The 18,814-nt window shown below is 59.6% G+C and overlaps 1 protein-coding gene across 2 annotated transcripts in view; it reads right to left on the reverse strand.

The window, feature by feature from the left end:
• Positions 1-17,676, reverse strand: part of UNC5A (unc-5 netrin receptor A) — a 73,507-nt gene extending 55,831 nt beyond the window's left edge. The window contains exon 1 of one of the 2 annotated variants that reach the window (XM_008015393.3): positions 17,364-17,676. In XM_008015393.3, coding sequence (XP_008013584.1) covers positions 17,364-17,433 — 70 coding nt within the window. In that variant the 5' untranslated portion in view covers positions 17,434-17,676. The remainder of the gene's footprint in view (positions 1-17,363) is intronic. The other variant, XM_008015394.3, reaches the window with a different exon arrangement.
• Positions 17,677-18,814: the final 1,138 nt, after the last annotated feature.

An 18,814-nucleotide genomic window follows, 5' to 3' on the forward strand; every position in this document is an offset into this window, starting at 1 on the left:
AAAGAAGCCAGGCACAGAGGACCACGAATTATATGATTCCATTTACATGAAATAGCGTCACAGATAAGTCCATAGAGACAGAAAGCAAGTTGCTGTTTGCCAGGAGCTGGGGCAAGGGGAGCATGGGGAGTGACTGCTTAATGGCGTCTCCTTTGGTTTGATGAAAATGTTTAGAAACTAGATAGAAGTGATGGTCACGTAACATTGTGAATGTACTCAATGCCAATGAATTGTGCACTTAAAATGGTTAATTTTATGTTATGCGAATCTCACCTTGATTAAAAAATGGCAAAGAAGAATTAAAAAAATGAAAAAAAAATATATATGCATCAAAGTCCAACTCCATTGGACTAAGCTCGTTTTACCAGTTACTGTTTGATCCTGGGGTTGCTGAGGCCTGCGAAGGGCGGACGCAGCCTGCCTAGCCTTCTCCCCACACCCTCCCAAGGCTTCTACCCTTGCCCCTGTCCCAGGCTCAGGATCAGCTCCGTGAGAGCCCAGGCCCGGTCATTCTTCCCTTTCGTTGATGGGGCAGGGGAGTGTGTCTGGCTTGGCCTTGTGCTGTAGCAGCAGAGCAGGTCTGGGACCCAGGCCTCCTGATGTCCTCCAACCAGCTAACCCTAGCAAATGTGCCCTCAGCCGCTCCCGCTGTGCGTCTCTGGAAGTGGAGGTGGCTTCTACGCGTGTATAAATGGACACAGACACAAGTCATCACACCTCTCCTCGCCCAGCTCCACATTCCCTGTAACCAGACCACAGTAGGCCCTTTGCTGCACCCGCAGCCGGTCTCAGTTCATTCAGGTCTCAGTTCAAGTGTCACCTCTTCCAGGACTGTCCTGTCTCACTGGCTACCCAGCATGCCCCTGCTTCCAGCTCCCTCATGGTCCCATGGCCCTCATGCTCATCTGTGGCACCTGACGCCGGGCCTGGCCCCAGCCAGTGCTCAATACATGCTTATTTAATGGCCCAGGTGCCGTCGCCACCTAGCTCTGTCCCTCAGTCCATCCCCTCTGCTTCTCTTAAAAGCTTGCTGAGGCTCTGGGCCTTCTGCTCATTTTGCCTGCCATGGAGCTGGGGTTGGCACCTAGCTCTGCCCTTGCAGCCATGGGATGTGGGCACGTCACTTGCCTCTGAGCTACCCATCGAGAGCTTTTGTGCAAATACATTGCCAGCGCCCAGCAATATATGCTTGTCCTGCCCTCACCCCCATTTCCCAAGTTTCTCCCTGAAACCTTCACTGCATCCTGTGCCTTTTCTACCTGGTATCCTTCCATGCTCTGCAAATTCCAAAGGGCCTCTGTGTCCTGCCTGTCCACACTGTTGCCACTGTCCCAGCTCACTCCTGCTGCTTCTGAGCACAGGCTCCTCCGGCCGCTCTCCTTGCCTGCTCCCAGCATGTCCTCCAGGCCTCATCAGCAGGGCCTTTGCCAAAGCCTTCCTCAAGGCTGCCTCCCCTCCAGCTTAAAACCTTGCACACACTCCTGGGCCCCCACTGCTCTCTCCCGGGCCTCCTTCTGGCTTCCTCAAAATTGTCCCCTGAATCCTCCTTTCCACCCCAGCCATCATCTTCTTAGAATGGGATTCGAGCTCACGTATGTCCGTGATCAGCTCCTTATGAAAGGGTCTCTCATCTCCATTTCCCACCCTTACTGCATCTGAAAGTGCCAGTCACAGTTTCCAATTATCTTTTAGATGTTTCCACCTGACTATATCCTCCATCACTTCAAACTGAACAGGTGAAATCTAAGGCCCCAAACGCAGGCTCCGAGAGCTGGAAGGGAGGGAAGGAGAGGGATGGCCCTGCCCGTGGCCTCAGTACCTGACACCGACCAAGCACTGTGCACAGGGTGGGGGATGCAGCCTTGGTGTGCATGGGAGTGGGGGTGAGTGGCAAAGAGAGGGCAGTGCACAGGCACTGGGGGTGCATGGGGCAGGGCATACGGAGTGGTGAGAGTGCCCGGGACAGAGAGTACACAAAGCAGGGGGTACACAGGGTAGGGGTGTGCAGGGCAGGGCAGGCTGGTGCACAGGTGGTGGTACTGCACAGGGCAGGGGGCAGAGGGGGACACAGAGTGTGAGAGTGCCCAGGACAGAGGGTACACAAGGTAGGGGGTGCACAGGGCAGGGGGCTGCACGGGCACTGGGCTGTATAAGTGGTGGGGGTACACAGGGCAGGGGGTGCACAGGTGGTGGGTGTGCACAGGTGGTGGGGTACACAGGGCAGGGAGTACACAGATGGTGGGATGCACAGGTGGTGGGAATGCACAGGTGGTGGGGTACACAGATGGTGGGGGTACACAGGTGGTGGGGGTACACAGATGGTGGGGGTACACAGATGGTGGGATGCACAGGTGGTGGGGGTACACAGGTGGTGGGGTGCACAGGGCAGGGGGTACACAGGTGGTGGGGGTACACAGGTGGTGGGGGTACACAGATGGTGGCGGTACACAGGTGGTGGGGGTACACAGGTGGTGGGGGTACACAGATGGTGGGGGTGCACAGGTGGTGGGGGTACACAGGGCAGGGAGTACACAGATGGTGGGATGCACAGGTGGTGGGAATGCACAGGTGGTGGGGTACACAGATGGTGGGGGTACACAGGTGGTGGGGGTACACAGATGGTGGGGTGCACAGGGCAGGGGGTACACAGGTGGTGGGGGTACACAGGTGGTGGGGCCAGGTGGTGGGGGTACACAGGTGGTGGGGGTACACAGGTGGTGGGAATGCACAGATGGTGGGGGTACACAGGTGGTGGGGGTGCACAGGGCAGGGGGTACACAGGTGGTGGGGGTGCACAGGTGGTGGGGGTGCACAGGGCAGGGGGTACACAGATGGTGGGGGTACACAGGTGGTGGGGGTGCACAGGGCAGGGGGTACACAGGTGGTGGGGGTGCACAGGTGGTGGGGGTACACAGGTGGTGGGAATGCACAGATGGCGGGGGTACACAGATGGTGGGGGTACACAGGTGGTGGGGGTACACAGATGGTGGGGGTACACAGATGGTGGGGGTGCAGAGGTGGTGGGGGTGCACAGGTGGTGGGGTGCACAGGGCAGGGGGTACACAGGTGGTGGAGGTGCACAGGGCAGGGGGTGCACAGGTGGTGGGGTGCACAGATGGTGGGGGTGCACAGGGCAGGGGGTACACAGATGGTGGGGGTACACAGGTGGTGGGGGTACACAGATGGTGGGGGTACACAGATGGTGGGGGTGCACAGGTGGTGGGGGTGCACAGGTGGTGGGGTACACAGATGGTGGAGGTGCACAGGGCAGGGGGTACACAGGTGATGGGGGTGCACAGGTGGTGGGGGTGCACAGGTGGTGGGGGTACACAGGTGGTTGGGGTGCACAGAGCAGGGAGTACACAGGTGGTGGGGGTGCACAGAGCAGGGAGTACACAGGTGGTAGGGGTGCACAGGGCAGGTGTACAGAGGCACTGGTTGTGCATGGGCATGGGGGCACCTAGCAGTGGGGGTGCTCATCTGCCAAAGTGGCATCCAGGTTCCAGCCCCAGCCACTCAGGAAAATGGGCTCGCTGGGCCCAGCCCAGATCTTTTGCTTTTTCGGGAGAAGCCTGACATTTGGATTTTTATGTGAATTATCTCTCTCTCTCTCTCTCTTTTTTTAGAATGTTCTATCTGCCGCGTGGGGGCTCAATGCCCTGCCTGCTGCCACCTGGCTACCTCTGGGTGGGTGCTTTGCCCACATCATCATCTTTCTCCTGAGATCCTGGGCCAGGCCCCTTTCAGGTGCAGGACACAGAAACCCAACTCACACGGGCGTTAAAGTGGGAAGTTCTTGGATCTAGGGCCAGGAAGGCTGTTAAGAGCAGCTCACAGGACTGAGAAAAGCTGCAGGGACCAGAGCCTCAGGGCCTCGGGGCCACTGGGACAGCCTCCTCCTTCCGCTTGTCCCTGATCTCCCTGTGCGCTGGCCTCACCCGCCTCCGCCCCACGGCTGCTTTCCATACAAGGGAGAACTAGTTCTGGGACAGCGTCAGAACCTGCATCAACACTGCCACCAACCTGGGAGGTATCAGGGTTGCACCTCTGCCTCCAGGCCGGAGAAGCCCTGGGAAGGATCCTGACTGGCTCAACTCAGGCCATGTGGCCAGCCTGGCCCAATCGTGTGCCCAGGATCTCCGGAACCATTCACCAGCTGGGGCAGGTCCTTTCCCTAGGGAGAGGCTGGGCCCCCATAACTGACCGTCCCACCAGGGCTCCATGGCGGGAGGTCACCAAAGGAAGGTGGAGGTGCTGTGCCCTGAGAAAGTATTTCAGCAGCCAAAACAATGGGCGGCAGAGAAACTACCAAACCCCTTGAGATGGAGCCATCCCTCCAGAAAGCCCAGTTCCCAAAGGGTAAGAAACTTCTCGAGACCAAGTAGGGTGGACCTGAGGGGAGTCCAAGTCAGTGCCCAGCCGTCCTTTCTCTTTTCCCACCGAGCCTCGCCGAGGCCACCTGCCCCTGTCCACGGTCTCCCTGACTGTCCCATAGAGCCCGTTTCCAGCAGTCCCCCTGTGGGGACTCTCATTGCACCCAGACCTCCGTGCCTCTGCTTGCTGGGAGGGTCTCCCTCAGCCTCCCTGTGTCTCTCCCTGCTGGTCCTGACCTACCCTGGAGGGCTTCACAGAACTGAGTAAATCCACCTTTCCCTGGACGGCTTTCAGTGCCCTAAAGGAAACAGGATGGCCCCACACCACCAGGACCTGTTGGACGTCTCTCCTGGGCCACAGCTGGCTTTTAGGTCTGCCTGTCACCCCCAGTGCCTGCCTGACCCGACAGGGCTGTTCCGCTCCCTTGGCTTCACGTGACCACAGCCAGTTTCTGTTGCTTGTGACCCAAACGCCCTGTCCACACTCTACACATAGCCTGGCAGGGTGGAGCTCCCTGGGTGGAGCCTCTTGCTCTTTCGGCTTCTCCCCCAGCCCAGCTCCCCATCTATTTTCTGTTTCTGACATCACTTCCCCAGGCTTGAGAGCTCTGAATCATGTTTGCCTCCTCCCCCTCCCTCGCCCCCCCACATGCAGCATCCAGATGCAACATTTCCCCCTTTGCAGCGTCTCCCACATCCATCTCTCTTACTCCATCCCCGCCGCCTGCCTGCCACCAGGGAGGGACGCCTCGTCATTTCTTGCCTGGATGACCGCAGCAGCCTCCCGGCTGGTCTCCTTGCCTCCAGCTTCTCCCTGCTCCCATCCATCCTCCATGGGCTGCCAGATTAATCTTCCTTAAACACTGCTCACTGCCTGTCACTCCCCAGCTCAGAGATGTGGTCACAGCCCTGTCGCTTGCTGGCACCCCACAGGCACCGTCTGCTCCAGCGGGGCTGCACGCCTCCCGACTGCCCTGTACACATGCTGCCACTGGCATTGCGCGTCCACTCCTCCTCCTCCCCTCATTGTCCGGCCAAATTCCACCACATGCCAAGGTCCCAGCCGGAGTCCCTCTCCTGTTCTGGCCTCAGGGCTCCCAGAACTCTAGGGCAGAGGCAAGGCGTGCCCAGGGACCGGCTCTGAAGCCACAGGTTGGCCTGAGGCCAGCAGGTGGGCTGTCCTTGCTGGGCCTGTCTGGGCTCTCCAATGTGGCTGTGGCCTCTGCCACCTCTCTGCTCTGCATGTCCTGGAGACACATCCCGGCTCTCAGGTGTCAGAAGTCCTACTCAGCCAAGTCACTCTGGTGACTCACCACCACGCCAATCTTCCTTCTCAGGCCCCCCATGAATGCTCATTATCCAAGAATGAGCACCTTCCCAAGATTCCAGGTCTGCAGGCCCTGCCCTTGACGCATGCTGCTGCCAGTTTTATCAACCGAAGATCCTGCTCCACACCAAACACTTCAAGGGTGTGTCACAGAGAGGGGCCAAAAGTGAGCATCCCCCGCCCCGCAGGCCACACAGCTCACACCTGCAGAGCATTTACTGTGAGCCGGCATCAGGCGGCATGTGCCACATGGAATGATTCGTTTATTCCTTGCAGCCCTATGAGGTAGGAACCTTTCATTGTCCGCATTTTCCAGGTGAGCAAACTGAGTCACAGAGAGCTTAAATAACCTGCCCAAGTTCACCCAGTTTAGGATTCTAATCCACATCAGAGTCCTGGCTCTTAAGCACAGTCCTCCCAGGTCCTAGCTGACGCGCTACCTTTTGACCCATCAGAGTCTAAAGTCCAGGAGGGAAGCTGCCCCTTCTGGCCTGGGAAGTCAATTGGTCCTGCAGGGGAAGGCCTGAGATGCCTTTGTCCACTCCTTGCCTGTGGTCATTTCAGAGGGCTGGGAGTGACCTTGGTCAGGAGCAGTGGTGTATGGAGCCAGCTCGTCCTGGCTCAGGACAGCCAATTGCTACAATTTCTAGAATTTTGCAAGTCAGTTGACATCACATTGGTAGCTTGAAATAGGCCGTGGTGGGAGTATTTACACCATGGAAATTGGCAAATTAGTCCCCCAGCCTGCCTGAAGAGCCAATTGTTAACCATTCAACAGGACACCACGCTGGTGCGGGGGGAGGCAGAACGCTGACCACTCTCAGAAGGCGTCCTGGCATTTGGGTGGTGGGCTTCAGGAATTCACACTCAAGACGGGCCTCCAGTGGAGCCAGGGATCTGAAAGGAAAGAGGTCTTGAGAAGACCAAGTGGGTATCAAAAATGGACCTCTTATTGTGTGATCCTGAAGGAACTGGAGGAGGAAGGTCCCTAGAAAAGTGCCAGGGCAACTACAAGATATCCAGGTAGGTAGGCTCAGACTCTGACCAGACAGCCCAGTATAGAAAGATGGCCCGAAACCAAGGACGAGCCACAGTTGAGAGGCATGGATGGAGGAACCACGCTGGGAAGCGGAGCACAGGTGCAGCGGCGTGAGGCTCGTGGGCAATGCCAAAGAAACACAGGGCAGGGGTGGGGCTCGGAGGAGGGAGCCCGGAAGAGCTGAGCCCTGCTGCTGACCTCTGAGAAAGTGGCATGGGGGCGGCTGTGGAGCAGGAGCCTTCCTTATGTCTAGTCGTCATAAGGAAGAAAGTTTGGTTTGGTGAATATATCACTTAGGGTTCTTTGAAGGTTAGCAAGAAAAAAACAATTCTCACAAATTTAGGAAAGAAGAAGTACTGGCGGAAGACTGGGTTGTTAAGAGAAGGAACCGAGGCTTAAAGAGCAGGCTCTATAGCTGGAAAAGAACCAGGCCAAGAGAAATACTTACCTAGCTCACCTGGGCCCTGCGGTTGGAATGAAGGGGCCCCCAAAACACCCCACTAAGACTGGAATGGAAGTTGGACCAGATACAAAACCTAACAAACATCCACTGGAGTAGCTACAGTCCAGTGAGCCTTATGCAAACTCTAGGCACTGTTCTCAGTGAGCTGCAGATGACCAAAGGAAGGAGGGACCATGAGAGGCCTGCTGGGATCCCCATGGACCAGGCACACCAGACCAGCTTCCCTTATTATGGGGTTACTGTCCCACGGTAGATTAAGGATGGACTAGAAACACAGCATGTCTGGATTCTAGCCAGGCACCTGATAAAATATCTTAGATGGCTAAATGCAGATATATGAGCAGATGACAGCACAATGAAGGGGAGGCAAAACCTGTTGAATGGCCAGCCTTGTTTTCTTTTTTCTACTTTTTCTTTTTCTTTTTTTTTTTTTTTGAGACGGAGTCTCGCCCTGTTGCCCATGTTGGAGTGCAGTGGCATGATCTCGGCTCACTGCAAGCTCTGCCTCCCAGGTTCATGCCATTCTCCTGCCTCAGTCTCCTTAGTAGCTGGGACTACAGGCGCCCACCACCATGCCCGGCTAATATTTTGTATTTTTAGTAGAGACAGGGTTTTCACCGTGTTAGCCAGGATGGTCTCGATCACCTGACCTCGTGATCCGGCCATCTCAGCCTCCCAAAGTCCTGGGATTACAGGCATGAGCCATCGCGCCCGGCCTCTTTTTTCTTCCCTCCCTACCTCCTTCCCTCCCTCCCTTCCTTTCTCACTCTGTTGCCCAGGCTGGAGTGCAGTGGAGCAATCTTGGCTCACTGCAAGCTCCGTCTCCCAGATTCATGCCATTCTCCTGCCTCAGCCTCCTGAGTAGCTGGGACTACAGGTGCCTGCCACCACACCTGGCTAATTTTTTGTATTTTCAGTAGAGATGGGATGGTCTTGATCTCCTGACCTCATGATCCGCCCGCCTTGGCCTCCCAAAGTACTGGGATTATAAGCGTGAGCCACCGCGCCTGGCCTGGCCAGCCTTGTTTTCTAACGCTGCCAACAAAATAGTGTTGATCCAGATCCTGCTTTGCTTCTGAGCCACCGGCTGTGCTTGGTGCTATTCAGTATGCTCATTTAATACCTGGCAAAATGTGTTGATGACATCTGAGGATGACTGTGCCCACCCTTCCTGGTGGACAAGAAGCCGAGAGGAGCAGCACATAGCCTGGGTAAACACAGGACAATGGCCTTGGTGGCTCCAGCCCAACCTAATCTGCATAATCGTACCCCTGGCTGTGGTGATTGGCTCACACACTGGGCAGGGCACTGGAGGTAGACCAATGATGGAAGACTTGGACATTTGTTGGATGGTGGAGGGAAGAGATGTGCTCTTCTCCCCCACCCCTGCCAGGCCTGGGCCTGGGCCTGGGCCTGTAAAGATGTAGTCCCAGGAGCTCCTGGCAGCCACCTTGGGATCGAGGGAAGAGGCTGTTGGAGAGTGGTGCCAAATCCCCAAGAGCAGAGATGAGGCAAGGATCTTGGCCATGCCGTTCTCCCTGGGTACAACCATGCCTGAAGCCACAGCCACCCCGAGTTCAGTTCCAGGTGCCATTATAGTCTCCTTCTTACTTTTTTTTTCTTAAGCCAGTGTGAGTTGGGTTCCAATATTTGCAACAGATACATTTAGTGTCCTACGTCACTTCAAGCTGGGGCATTGTGGTAAGCTCCCAGGGCTGAGGAGGCTGTGACAATTGGGCCGCCACCCAGAGGCAGGTAACAAAGATGTGGGGGGTTGGGATTCCGGCTTGGGTGAGGAGCAGCTGAGAGGGCTGGGGAGGGTTGGCCAGGAAAGGGGCAGATGTGGCCAGGTGAGAGCCTTGTCTTAAATAACTGAAAGGGTTCCTCCATCCTGTGCGGCCCCAGAAGGAAGGGCCCAGAACCATCTGGGGAGCTTACTGGGAAAGAGTCCCCCTCATTATAAGAAAGTGCTTTTGAACAGTCTCAGTCGCCTGAAGATGTGTGGTCCGGGCAAGTCCCTTTGGCTTAAAGCTCAGGGCTACGGGTGAGGAAAGCCAACACCACCAGAGGAAGTTAATAATCAACGTCTGGTGGCCTGGACAGCCGTTCTCAGGCTGGAAGCACACTAGGTTGGGGTCAGGAGGCAGCATGGCGATGGGGAATGGGCTCCAGGCTGTGAGGGAGGTCACTCGAGGCCACGCACAGAATCAGGGTCTCCATACTTTCTCCCATCAAGTCCATAGGAAAACAGAGAGGCCCTGGCAGTAAACAGCCACACAGGAGAGCCCACAAAGTGGGTGTGGAGTGTGGTGGGGGAGATCGGGCAGAGCAGTAGCTGCCCAGTAAGGTCCCAGCTCTGCCACTTCCTGTGGTGTGACCTCCCCTGATATGTGTCCTCATCTGATGCATGGGGCTAACCTCACCCACCTGTGGGTTGTCCTGAGATTTTGATCAGATGAGGTAGGCGGAGCCCAGCAATGGCATGATTACTACCATCATCAAGTTAATTAAGAATAAAAAACGTAACAGTCTATAGCCCCCAGGGGCTCCTCCTCTTCCTGCCACACAGCCTCTCTACTTAGCAGAAGGGGAATGCATTTGGGTGTCTGGGGCTGGAGTGGAGCCCCAGCCTGAAGAGGACAGCCAGGACCTGGGGCAAGTCGGTGCTCGACCTCATCTGTAAAACGGGAATGGCGACACCGGTGCATCGGAAGCCCCGGCCTGCAGGAGGTGCTCGGGATATGGGCACGTTCTCCTCCCTTTCGCGGCGATATCAGCCCAGGGTCTTCGGAAGCCCCAGGCACAAGATCGCCTGACAAGCCCTGCGCCCACCCACTTCTCAGGGGGCCCGGGAAGGGCGGGCAAGGGCGGGGGCTGCAGCTGGGCTAGAGCACGGAGGCGGGGTGGAGGCGGCCGCGCGGCTGTGCCCGGAGGCTGGACGCCCGCTCCCCGGGCGGCAGCCGAGCGCTCAGCCAGGAACTTGTTAACAGGCCCCGAACAAAGAGCCGCTAATCCGGCGGGCGGCCGCGGGCGGGCTGGCGGGCGGAGGGATCCCGCCCCTTCCCGGCTTGGCCGCCAGAGTTTGCAGCGCGTTAATTACCCCGCGCCCGGCGGCCCTACGGCACCCACCCCCGGCCTGGACGCCCCTGGGCGCAAGCTTCCCGCAGCCCCGCCCGACGGGCGCCGCGGCGAATGGCGAAGCCCCTCGGCCCCCGGCTGCCGTGGGCTCCGGCACCCGCGCCCCACGGCCGCTCACGTGCCCCGCAGATCCGCCGGCCTGAGGGCCCCCGCGTACCAAGCCACCTAGACAGTGGGGCGGGGGCTGCCGGGGCCGGAGGCACACGGTGAGGAGGGGCTACTACCCTCCAGTGACGGGCACATTTGTTTTGGCGGGGGGGGGGGGTGGGCGAGGTGGGAGGCGGTGCTGGAAAGATGCAAACCTGGGAAAAACCACTGGCCCCTCGGCTCCACTTAGTCCCTGCCCCGATTAGGAGGGGTAGAGTCTAATTCAAGGAGTACTCCCCCAGAACCCCGCCGCCTCTCCACTGGACCTGCTGGCCTGGGGCACGGGAGTTCCACCTGCCGTCCTGGCTGGGGACACCTAGGGCAGAGGTGGGACGCAGGGTCCGGACCTCCCTCCCCAAGGCCCTTCAGGTGCTGTCAATCTAGACAGACTCCCCCGGTCTTCCCCCACACCCCCTCCCCATCTCAGCTACATATTTGCCTGGAGCTCAAGGTGACCCTGAGCCTTCCAGACGGACACAGCTCTGATATCCCAGTGTGGGAGAGGCCCGGCTCTGGGGGCCCCACCAGTCTGGGTGACACTGGCCCTTGGCGCTCCCACCACAGCACAGAAGCAGGGGCCTCAGGGCCCCTCCCCCATCAAAATAGTACCTAAAACTTCCCCTTCCCCAGTTACTCTGGGGCTGAGCAGCTGCCACTCAGACCTCCCAGAGGTCTGTGCGGCTCCCCCTCTCCCACCTCAAACAGGGCTGGGAGGGCCAGTCAAGGACCACCTGCCCTCGGCATGACAAGAAACAGAAAGGAAGCCAGGCCTGCCCCCAGCCCAGAATGGGAATCTCACCCCAGGCCTTTTGCCTCCCCCCTGGTTCCCCAGCCGCACCATCTTCCACAAATTCAGCCGAGGACTCCCCCACTTCCCGAAGGAGAGGGCTGAACAGTGCCCTCTGCCATGTCATCATCAATTGTTAACATGTATTGAGTGCCCACTATGTGCCAGCACTGACACGCTTCAGCCCGCCTAATCTGCACAAAAACCTAGGAGGTGGGTTCTTTTGAGTATGTTGTTTAGACAAGGAAACTGAAGCCGTGCAGGGAGGAGCTGCATGCAGGGCCAGGAGGCGTTCACTCTTGGGGGCCTGCCCTACCTTTGTGCCTAGGCACCCGCCCAGCCTCACCCTAGTACTGGTCCAAACCCAGCTACAAAGCTTGCCAACTCACCTGTTTCACTACCGTCTCCATGTGCCTGGGGTTCTGGGCCCCTGGGGTCTGAAGCTGCCTGCCACACCTGACACCAGTGCCCAGGAAAGGGGTGGGCCTTGGGCACTGGGACCCTGACCTGGGTGCCCTGAGAAGGCCTGTTTCTGACATAGGAGGTATCTGCCAGCAGAAGTGGGCCCTCAATTCCTGGCCTAGGGGTTGGGACTCACAGTCCCCAGCTCTGCCTCACAGCCACTTTTGGCTCTGCCCCAGCAGCCACCTGGCTCTCCAGCAATGCAGACAGCCCCTGCCAGGGCGGCTGATGTCTGTGGCAGGTGCTGTGCAGGTGTGGACAGTTCCTGGGGGAGCCTGCTGCTGAGTGCAGAGTCCACCCCAGGCTCCAATACAGGCATCATTGGGTTTACACCTTTTAGTATACAGAGAGGCAAACAGCCCAGAGAGGTTAAATGATTTGTCTAAGATCACACAGCAATCAAATAGCAGAGAGAGGACTAGAATTTAGTTCTGTTCAGGGCTCTTGCCCCACTCTGTGCCATGTCCTGAGAGTCAGAGATGATCATCAACACACAGTTGCATGACAAGCTGAACCCAACTCTTCATCTTCAGAACCTCCAAACAGCTGCCCCTTGTGCACTGGAAGCACCGACATCTGAATCAGGCCCAAGCCCCTGCAGTGGGTGGTGTATGTAGACGGCGGGGGAGCGGGGGCGCTTCTTCCAACCAGAAGGGGCCACTGCCTGGGCCTGGGGCAGAGGGAAATGAAGCGGCTCACACTGAGACTCATCTTTCTCTGTGTCTGGGCTCGGGCGCTGATATGGCTTAAGTCCCCACCTCTGTCCTAACTCATGCCACCCCCCCCCTCACAAATGCAAGGGAACACAGACGAAGGAGACAGACAAGCTATGGCACCTACTGGGTGTCGGAGTTCATCTTGAGTGCCCTCACCACATTGCCCATCAATCTGTTACTATAACCCCAGAAAGCAAGCATGACCCATTCTATCAATGTGGAAACAGGCTGGGGACTGCAAGTTGATTGTCCAAGGACATGAGGCTTGGGTTGGAAGTTGGCCCTGACTGCCTCCTAAGCCCCTGTCCTTTCTGTTCCACCTGGAGAGAATATAGGGTGAGACTCTCCAGAAGGCAGGAGGACCCTTCAATGCCACTCCCACAGGAGCAGACGAGGAACGAAGGGGTGGGCTGGTGGAACTGACTGCAGGAAGCTGAGCTCCTGTCTGAGCGTGGTTGGGCCCTGGGGCTCAGCCTCAGGAACCAGGAGTCCCACCCCACGTAGGAGCTGTGCAGAGCAGCCCACGTCATGACGTGACTCTGTGAATGACACTATTTGCTCAAGAAAACATTCACTCTGGGAAAATCCATGTCAGGGTGGGGATGGGGGTTCCTACTCAACAGATATGGGCATCCAACTTGCGTGAGTGGCCTACAAGCATGCACCAATGTGAGCTGGGTTGCTGTCCATATGTATGGCTGGGGTACAGCACTCCCCACTCCATGATGGGGCCTAGTTTTCCTGGTTCCCACCCTGGACAGGAGGCCCTTTCCAGCCTCCCTGGAGTGCGGCAGTCTGTGTTCAGGGACAGGGAAGGGGTGGTTGCTGAGAGGGGCAGAGCAAACCTCTCTCCCTGTCCCCAGCAATAGCAGCCTCCCTGCCTGAACAGAGAACCCAAACTCACAACGAGGAAATGAAGAGAAACAGCACCTGGTTGGCAGTGACTCGGAGCAAGCTGGGGCGGAGAACAGGGTCATCGCGCCATAAACAATGGCAATACCTGAGGGAGGCCCTGGAGGAGAAGGCGGTGGCTCAGGCCAGGGGCTTGTGGCAACTGCCCCAGGGCTGAGGACTCAGTGCCTCAGTCTTTCTTTAGCCCACCCAAAGCACATCAGTATGCCAGGGCCCCTTTGCAGCGGAGAAGGTGGGAGGCGTTTGGGAGGGGCTGGACTGAAGCTGCAGGCTTCACAGTGCAGGGACTGGCAGCAGCAAAGGGGTGTGTCCCAGGTCTGGACAGAACCAACGTTGGGGTGTTGGGTGGGGAGCATGCTGGCAGGGTCAGTGGCACGAGGCTTTGCAAGGCAAGGGAGTTACAGTCTGGAAGCCAGAGCTTGCCTGGGGGTGCCCACCCCACCAGCAGTCAGAGCCAGGGAGGGCACCCGACCTCCAGATAGACCAGCCCAGAGCTGATGTGGGGTGATGACGAGGGAGGAAGGTATTTTTCTAAGGGCCCAAGGGGGCTCAAGGTTTGGACTGACCTGCAGGCACTGGGAGTCACCAAAAGCTTTCTAGCAGATTTCCAGCCTGGATGCCAGGGCATCCCTTAGTCTGAGTGGAGGAGGCCCAAGGGGGATGGGTGGTGGTGGTTGCTGCAGTGGTCCAGGTGAGGGAGAAAGGAGCGGAGGAAGACAAAGAAGTCGAGGGACATGAGCAATGTCACAAGTAGGCCTGAGCTGGAGGACTTGGTGACATATTAGACGTGAAGCGTAAAAGAGAAGGCAGAACCAAGGGAGACTCTAGGGCTTCCAGCCCCAGGCTGGGCGAATAGGAGGAAGAGATGACAGGGCCCTTGGGAAGAGGGGGCATCAGGAGAGGGGTGGCCTAGAACAGGAGGCACCACATGCATGTGCGTGGACACACAGGTTCCCAAGTGGCAGCTAGGCCCAGCACTAGAGCAGGGGAGCCCCATCCCAAGCTCAGGGCAGGCTCCCGCCTTCTGAAGCCCCAGAGCTCCAGCCTGCAGGTCTGGGCCCAGAGCAACACTAGGCAGGAAGAAGGGTTGGGAGGACAGGGGCTCTCTGGCCCCTGGCTGAGGCCAAAGTTGGCTGCTCCTGGGAACCAGAGCTGTGACTTTTGGTTGTGGGCTTGGTACCTGGATCAATGCCTATCCCTGGTTCCTGAGAGAAGCCCTTCCCAACACAGGCAAGTGGGGAGCAGGCAAGCAACAAGAGGACCAGCTCTCCCCTGGGGGGACCTAGGGACCCCAAAGCCCAGGCCACCCCACCCACAAGGCAGGGTGAGCAGGAACAGGGTATCTCCTAGCCCTGGAGGATTAAGACCCCCTCAGCCAGCTGCATTCTCCCAAGTGTCGGGGTGGACAGACGGGTCCTAGGTCAGCCCTAAGTATGGGGATAGGGGTCCGAGAAGGAGGAGCAAGGCTAGATGGTTGGGGTCAGGTTAGGCAATGCGGCAGTGCCAGAGCATGGCACCCCTCAGCCCCATCTTCAAGGGAGCCAGCTCCCAAGCCCCTCCTGCCCAGGACTGCAGAGGTCTGGGTGACAGGGAGACCACAGGGGCAGGGTGGGAGCGTGCATGCCAGCTTCGAGTGACGGGGTTTGAGAGGGAAAATCCTGTGAGACAGATGGGTGCTTGCGTGCACGGGCACAGAGGGCCTGCAGGTGCGAGCATGATGAAGGGACAGGCTTTTGTGTGATGTCCAACAACAGAGGGTGGGCGGGTGGCCTGGGGAGCAGGCGGCTGCAGTCGGTCACGCTGGCCCCCGGCGCCCCCTGCTGCCCACTGGCCATCCCTCCTTCAGCGGCTCACAGACACATTTTTCACTGGAGGCTGTTGCCACCGAGGCGAAAGGCAGCGCGGGAGGAGCCGGGGTCACCGCAGGGCCAGCCTGCCTGGGCGTCCACATGTGCCCCGTGCTTGTGGGGCACAGGGGGAAGGGAGTCCCAAAGAAGTAGGGCCAGCCCCCCCTTCCCATGGCCTTCAGCAGCTCCTCCCGCAGGCCCACGGGCAGAGTTGATGCTTGAGGGCAGGCTCTGCTTCAGCCCCTGCAGCACCTGTGCCCACCTGCCAACTCCCTAGGCAACCTTGGGCCAGGCCTGAACAGATGCCCTGCCAACCAGGGATGCAGTTTCCCCACCCCACAGCCTCCTGAGGAGTCCATCTGGCAACCCCCCGCTCCAGGCTGCGGGGCCCTGATTCACCGGTACCTGTGCCCCCTTATCTGTACACGCTCACCTGTGAAACTGCACACAGCCGTCACACACGTACGGCATGCTGGCCATCACACACGTTCATCAGGGCACACATACCAATGCTGCACAGACTATGCCAACCCCCTTCGTCACCCGGGCACACATGTCAACCCAGAGCCTTCACACGTGCTCACGTGGGCAACGTGCAGCTATGACCACCCAGCCCTCACATGCATCAACTCAGAAAACATTTCCAGGGCACCTACTGGGTGCTGGGCAACACCTCACCTGTGTGTAGGGCACTAATACCCCCACCTCATCATGGACAACAGTGCAACCTGCACCCCGAGTGCTCATCTGGAGAGCCGCACACACGCCCCTAACACACACACGTGTGGGACACGGACACACACCCAACAGTTCAGCCTCTCAGCGTGGTCAGGATTAGAAGGAGAGGCCCTGGGGAAGAAGAGGGGTGCTGATGGAGAAGGGAGATAGAGGGGGTGGGATGGAGTAGAGAGGGGTATTGAGGAGGCAGGATGGGGCGGGCGGACAGGCAGTGGTGGGTGCAGGATGCGCTGTGCAGAGACACCCTTTAAGGAAACAGCCATCAGCCTCAATCATCAGGCTGGTCCCCGAGCTCTCACTCACTGATCTCTGATCAATCTGGCTTGGCAGCTCAGAAACCCCAATGCTCCCTTCCAACACCCCTGTTATAAGCAGTGGCCTGGCCAGGCTGGGGAGTCACCGCCCAGGTTCTAGGGGCAGCAAGAATCGAGAATTGCCAGGTAAGCCTCAAGCCCCCTTGACCACACAAATGGCACCCGTCCCCCATCCCCCCGACCACAGACACATAAGCTTAGCTCAGCTTAGTGCATGGGGGGCAGAGATCAGGAGGCCCCCACAGCTCAGACTAGGTGAAGGCTCAGGGACAGCAGACAAAGGATGCAGGGAACTTCCTCCCCCCAAACCCCCTCCCAAGGGAACGAGGTGGGGTGAGGGCTGAGTTAGCAGCGGGTTAGGGTGACCAATGGGGCATGCAGGGACCAAGAAAGGCTATGGAGTTTAAGGAAGAAGGGGAAGCTGGCGGACCAACCACACACAACTCTGGCCCCCAGCACCAGAGAGACCAGGAGCCACAGCCCCGGCCATCCGGACCGCCGCGCTTTGACTGTGCTGGCTGCAAGGACTGGGGGCTGGTGTATGCGCCTCCACGCCTGAGTGTGTGCGTGTGCGAGCGTGTGTGGCGGGGACAGAGGAGGACACTGTGTTCTGGACGTGGGCAGAGGCCAGGTGCCAAGCTGGGAGACTGTGAGTGGCTGTTTAGGGCAGATGCTACCGGGAAGAGGTATCTTAACCGCTCCCCGCACCCCCCATATTCTGGGCACTGGGATAGGATCAAAACCCTCTAATCTTCGAATCCTGAAAGTCAGTCTCCCTGGGGTTGATCAAAACCCCCAGCCCTGCTTCGGGCCCAGGCAACCAGCAAACTTCCCCCACCCGGAGGCGTGGGGTGTCTACACTCGCCAGCCCCGTGCGCTGACAGCTGCTCCTGGACTTGGCAGAACCCAGGCTTCCGGGAGAGCGCGCGGGGAAGCTGCGCAGCAGCAAGAAGAGGCCCCCGCGTCCCGCCTCTTAAAGTTTGGCCTCGGGGGGCTCCTAGCCGAGTCTGGCAGCGCGGGCCAGGGACCCCCCAGAGTAGCGAGCGTTCACGCGCACGGTCCCCCGTAAGCCTCCCCAGAGCGCGCGCGGCGTGACTCACCCGAGCCGCGGAGCCAGGCGGCGAGGACTATGCCCAGGAGCGCTGGCCACAGGCCGGGCCGGACGGCCATGGCCGCGGGCGGGCGGGCCGGGTGCGGGGCCCCGCGGGCGGGAGGGCGGCTTTCAGCGCCTCAGCCCGGAGCCCCAGCTCGGGGCGCCCCCGGGGCCCATGCCAGCGGACTGCGCTGCCTCCGGGCGGCCGGCTGCGGGGCGCACGCGGCGCGTGGCTCCCCTGGGCACGGGAGCGCAGCAATGCAGCCGGGGCGGAGCGCAGCGCCAGCCGCGCCGCGCACCGAGCCAGCCGCGCCGCGGAGCCCGCAGCCGGAGAGCCGGCCGGTGGGCGCCGCAAAACCCGGACTGGAGCGGCGGAGCGGGGCGGCGGCTGGGAGGGGCTGGGGAGGGAAGGAGGGGCCGGGCCGCCCCGCGACGCGCGCACGGGCCACCCCCAGCACCGGGAATCCCTCTGGGCGATGCCTGAGGCTCCCCCAGGGAGGGGCTTGGGGTGGTGGGCGTGGAGGCCTCCCACCGCCCCGCGCGGTCTCCAGGGACAGGGGCAGGAGTCTGAAACCCGGAGTGGATCGGTGCTCCGGATCCGGGCTCTCGCAGGCCCGCCAGTCTGCGCACAGGTGGCCCGGGAGGGGCCCGGGGCTGCGGCGACCCCGGCGCGGCACCAGCCTGCGGAGAGCTGCCCAGGGCAGGGGTGCCCCGGGCAGGTTCCGCTGCAGTCTTCTTCCCCGCCCCTTCCTCGCGGCCGCGCTCCGGGGCTGTCCGGGCGCCGCGGTATGCTGCTAGCCCGCGGCTTGGTTAGGGGACTGCGGGAGAGCGCCGGGGCCCCGGCAGGCGCGCGGAGGTGGCCACCAGAGCTGGCAGGCCAGACTCGGGGACTCCCGCAATCCCAGTCTTGCAGCCTGGTGGATTCCAGGGGCGCGCCGCCCACCATGACCCAAGGTTTCCCTAACCACTCGGCGCAGTTCGCAGAAGGAAAACAACCTTTGGGCGCAGAGCACCCAACTGGGCGCGAGGTGTTTGAGCCCCGAGAGCGCACGGCGCCCGCGACGTGGGCGGGAAGGAACGAGCTGGGCTTTGGCAGCTAGAGAAATCGGGGGTAGGGTCTAGGCGACTTCACCTTCTAGCTCTGTGACCTTGGGCAAGTCACGTCGTCTCCTGGAGCCTCCAGCAGTGACCGCTGCTGGAGTCTCCTGCGCCCCACCCCCATTCCCTAATCCGGCTAAAATAAACAGAGGGCTGCCTTGAAGGAGAAAGAAAATGACAGCTGCACGCCGTGTGCCTTGCGGCGAGTGATCGGAAAAAGAGAGGGTCCTAGTCTGGGTCGGGAGGGGAATGAGAAGGGTGAGGGCAGGGTCGCAAACTCAAACGCCTACGGGGCCGGTCGATAATATAAATTGGCGCTGCAGGCTAGGCGATATAAGGAATGGTCTTGCTTCCACAAAG

The sequence above is a fragment of the Chlorocebus sabaeus genome, chromosome 23, assembly GCF_047675955.1.
Source record: "Chlorocebus sabaeus isolate Y175 chromosome 23, mChlSab1.0.hap1, whole genome shotgun sequence".
Classification (NCBI taxonomy): Eukaryota; Metazoa; Chordata; class Mammalia; order Primates; family Cercopithecidae; genus Chlorocebus; species Chlorocebus sabaeus.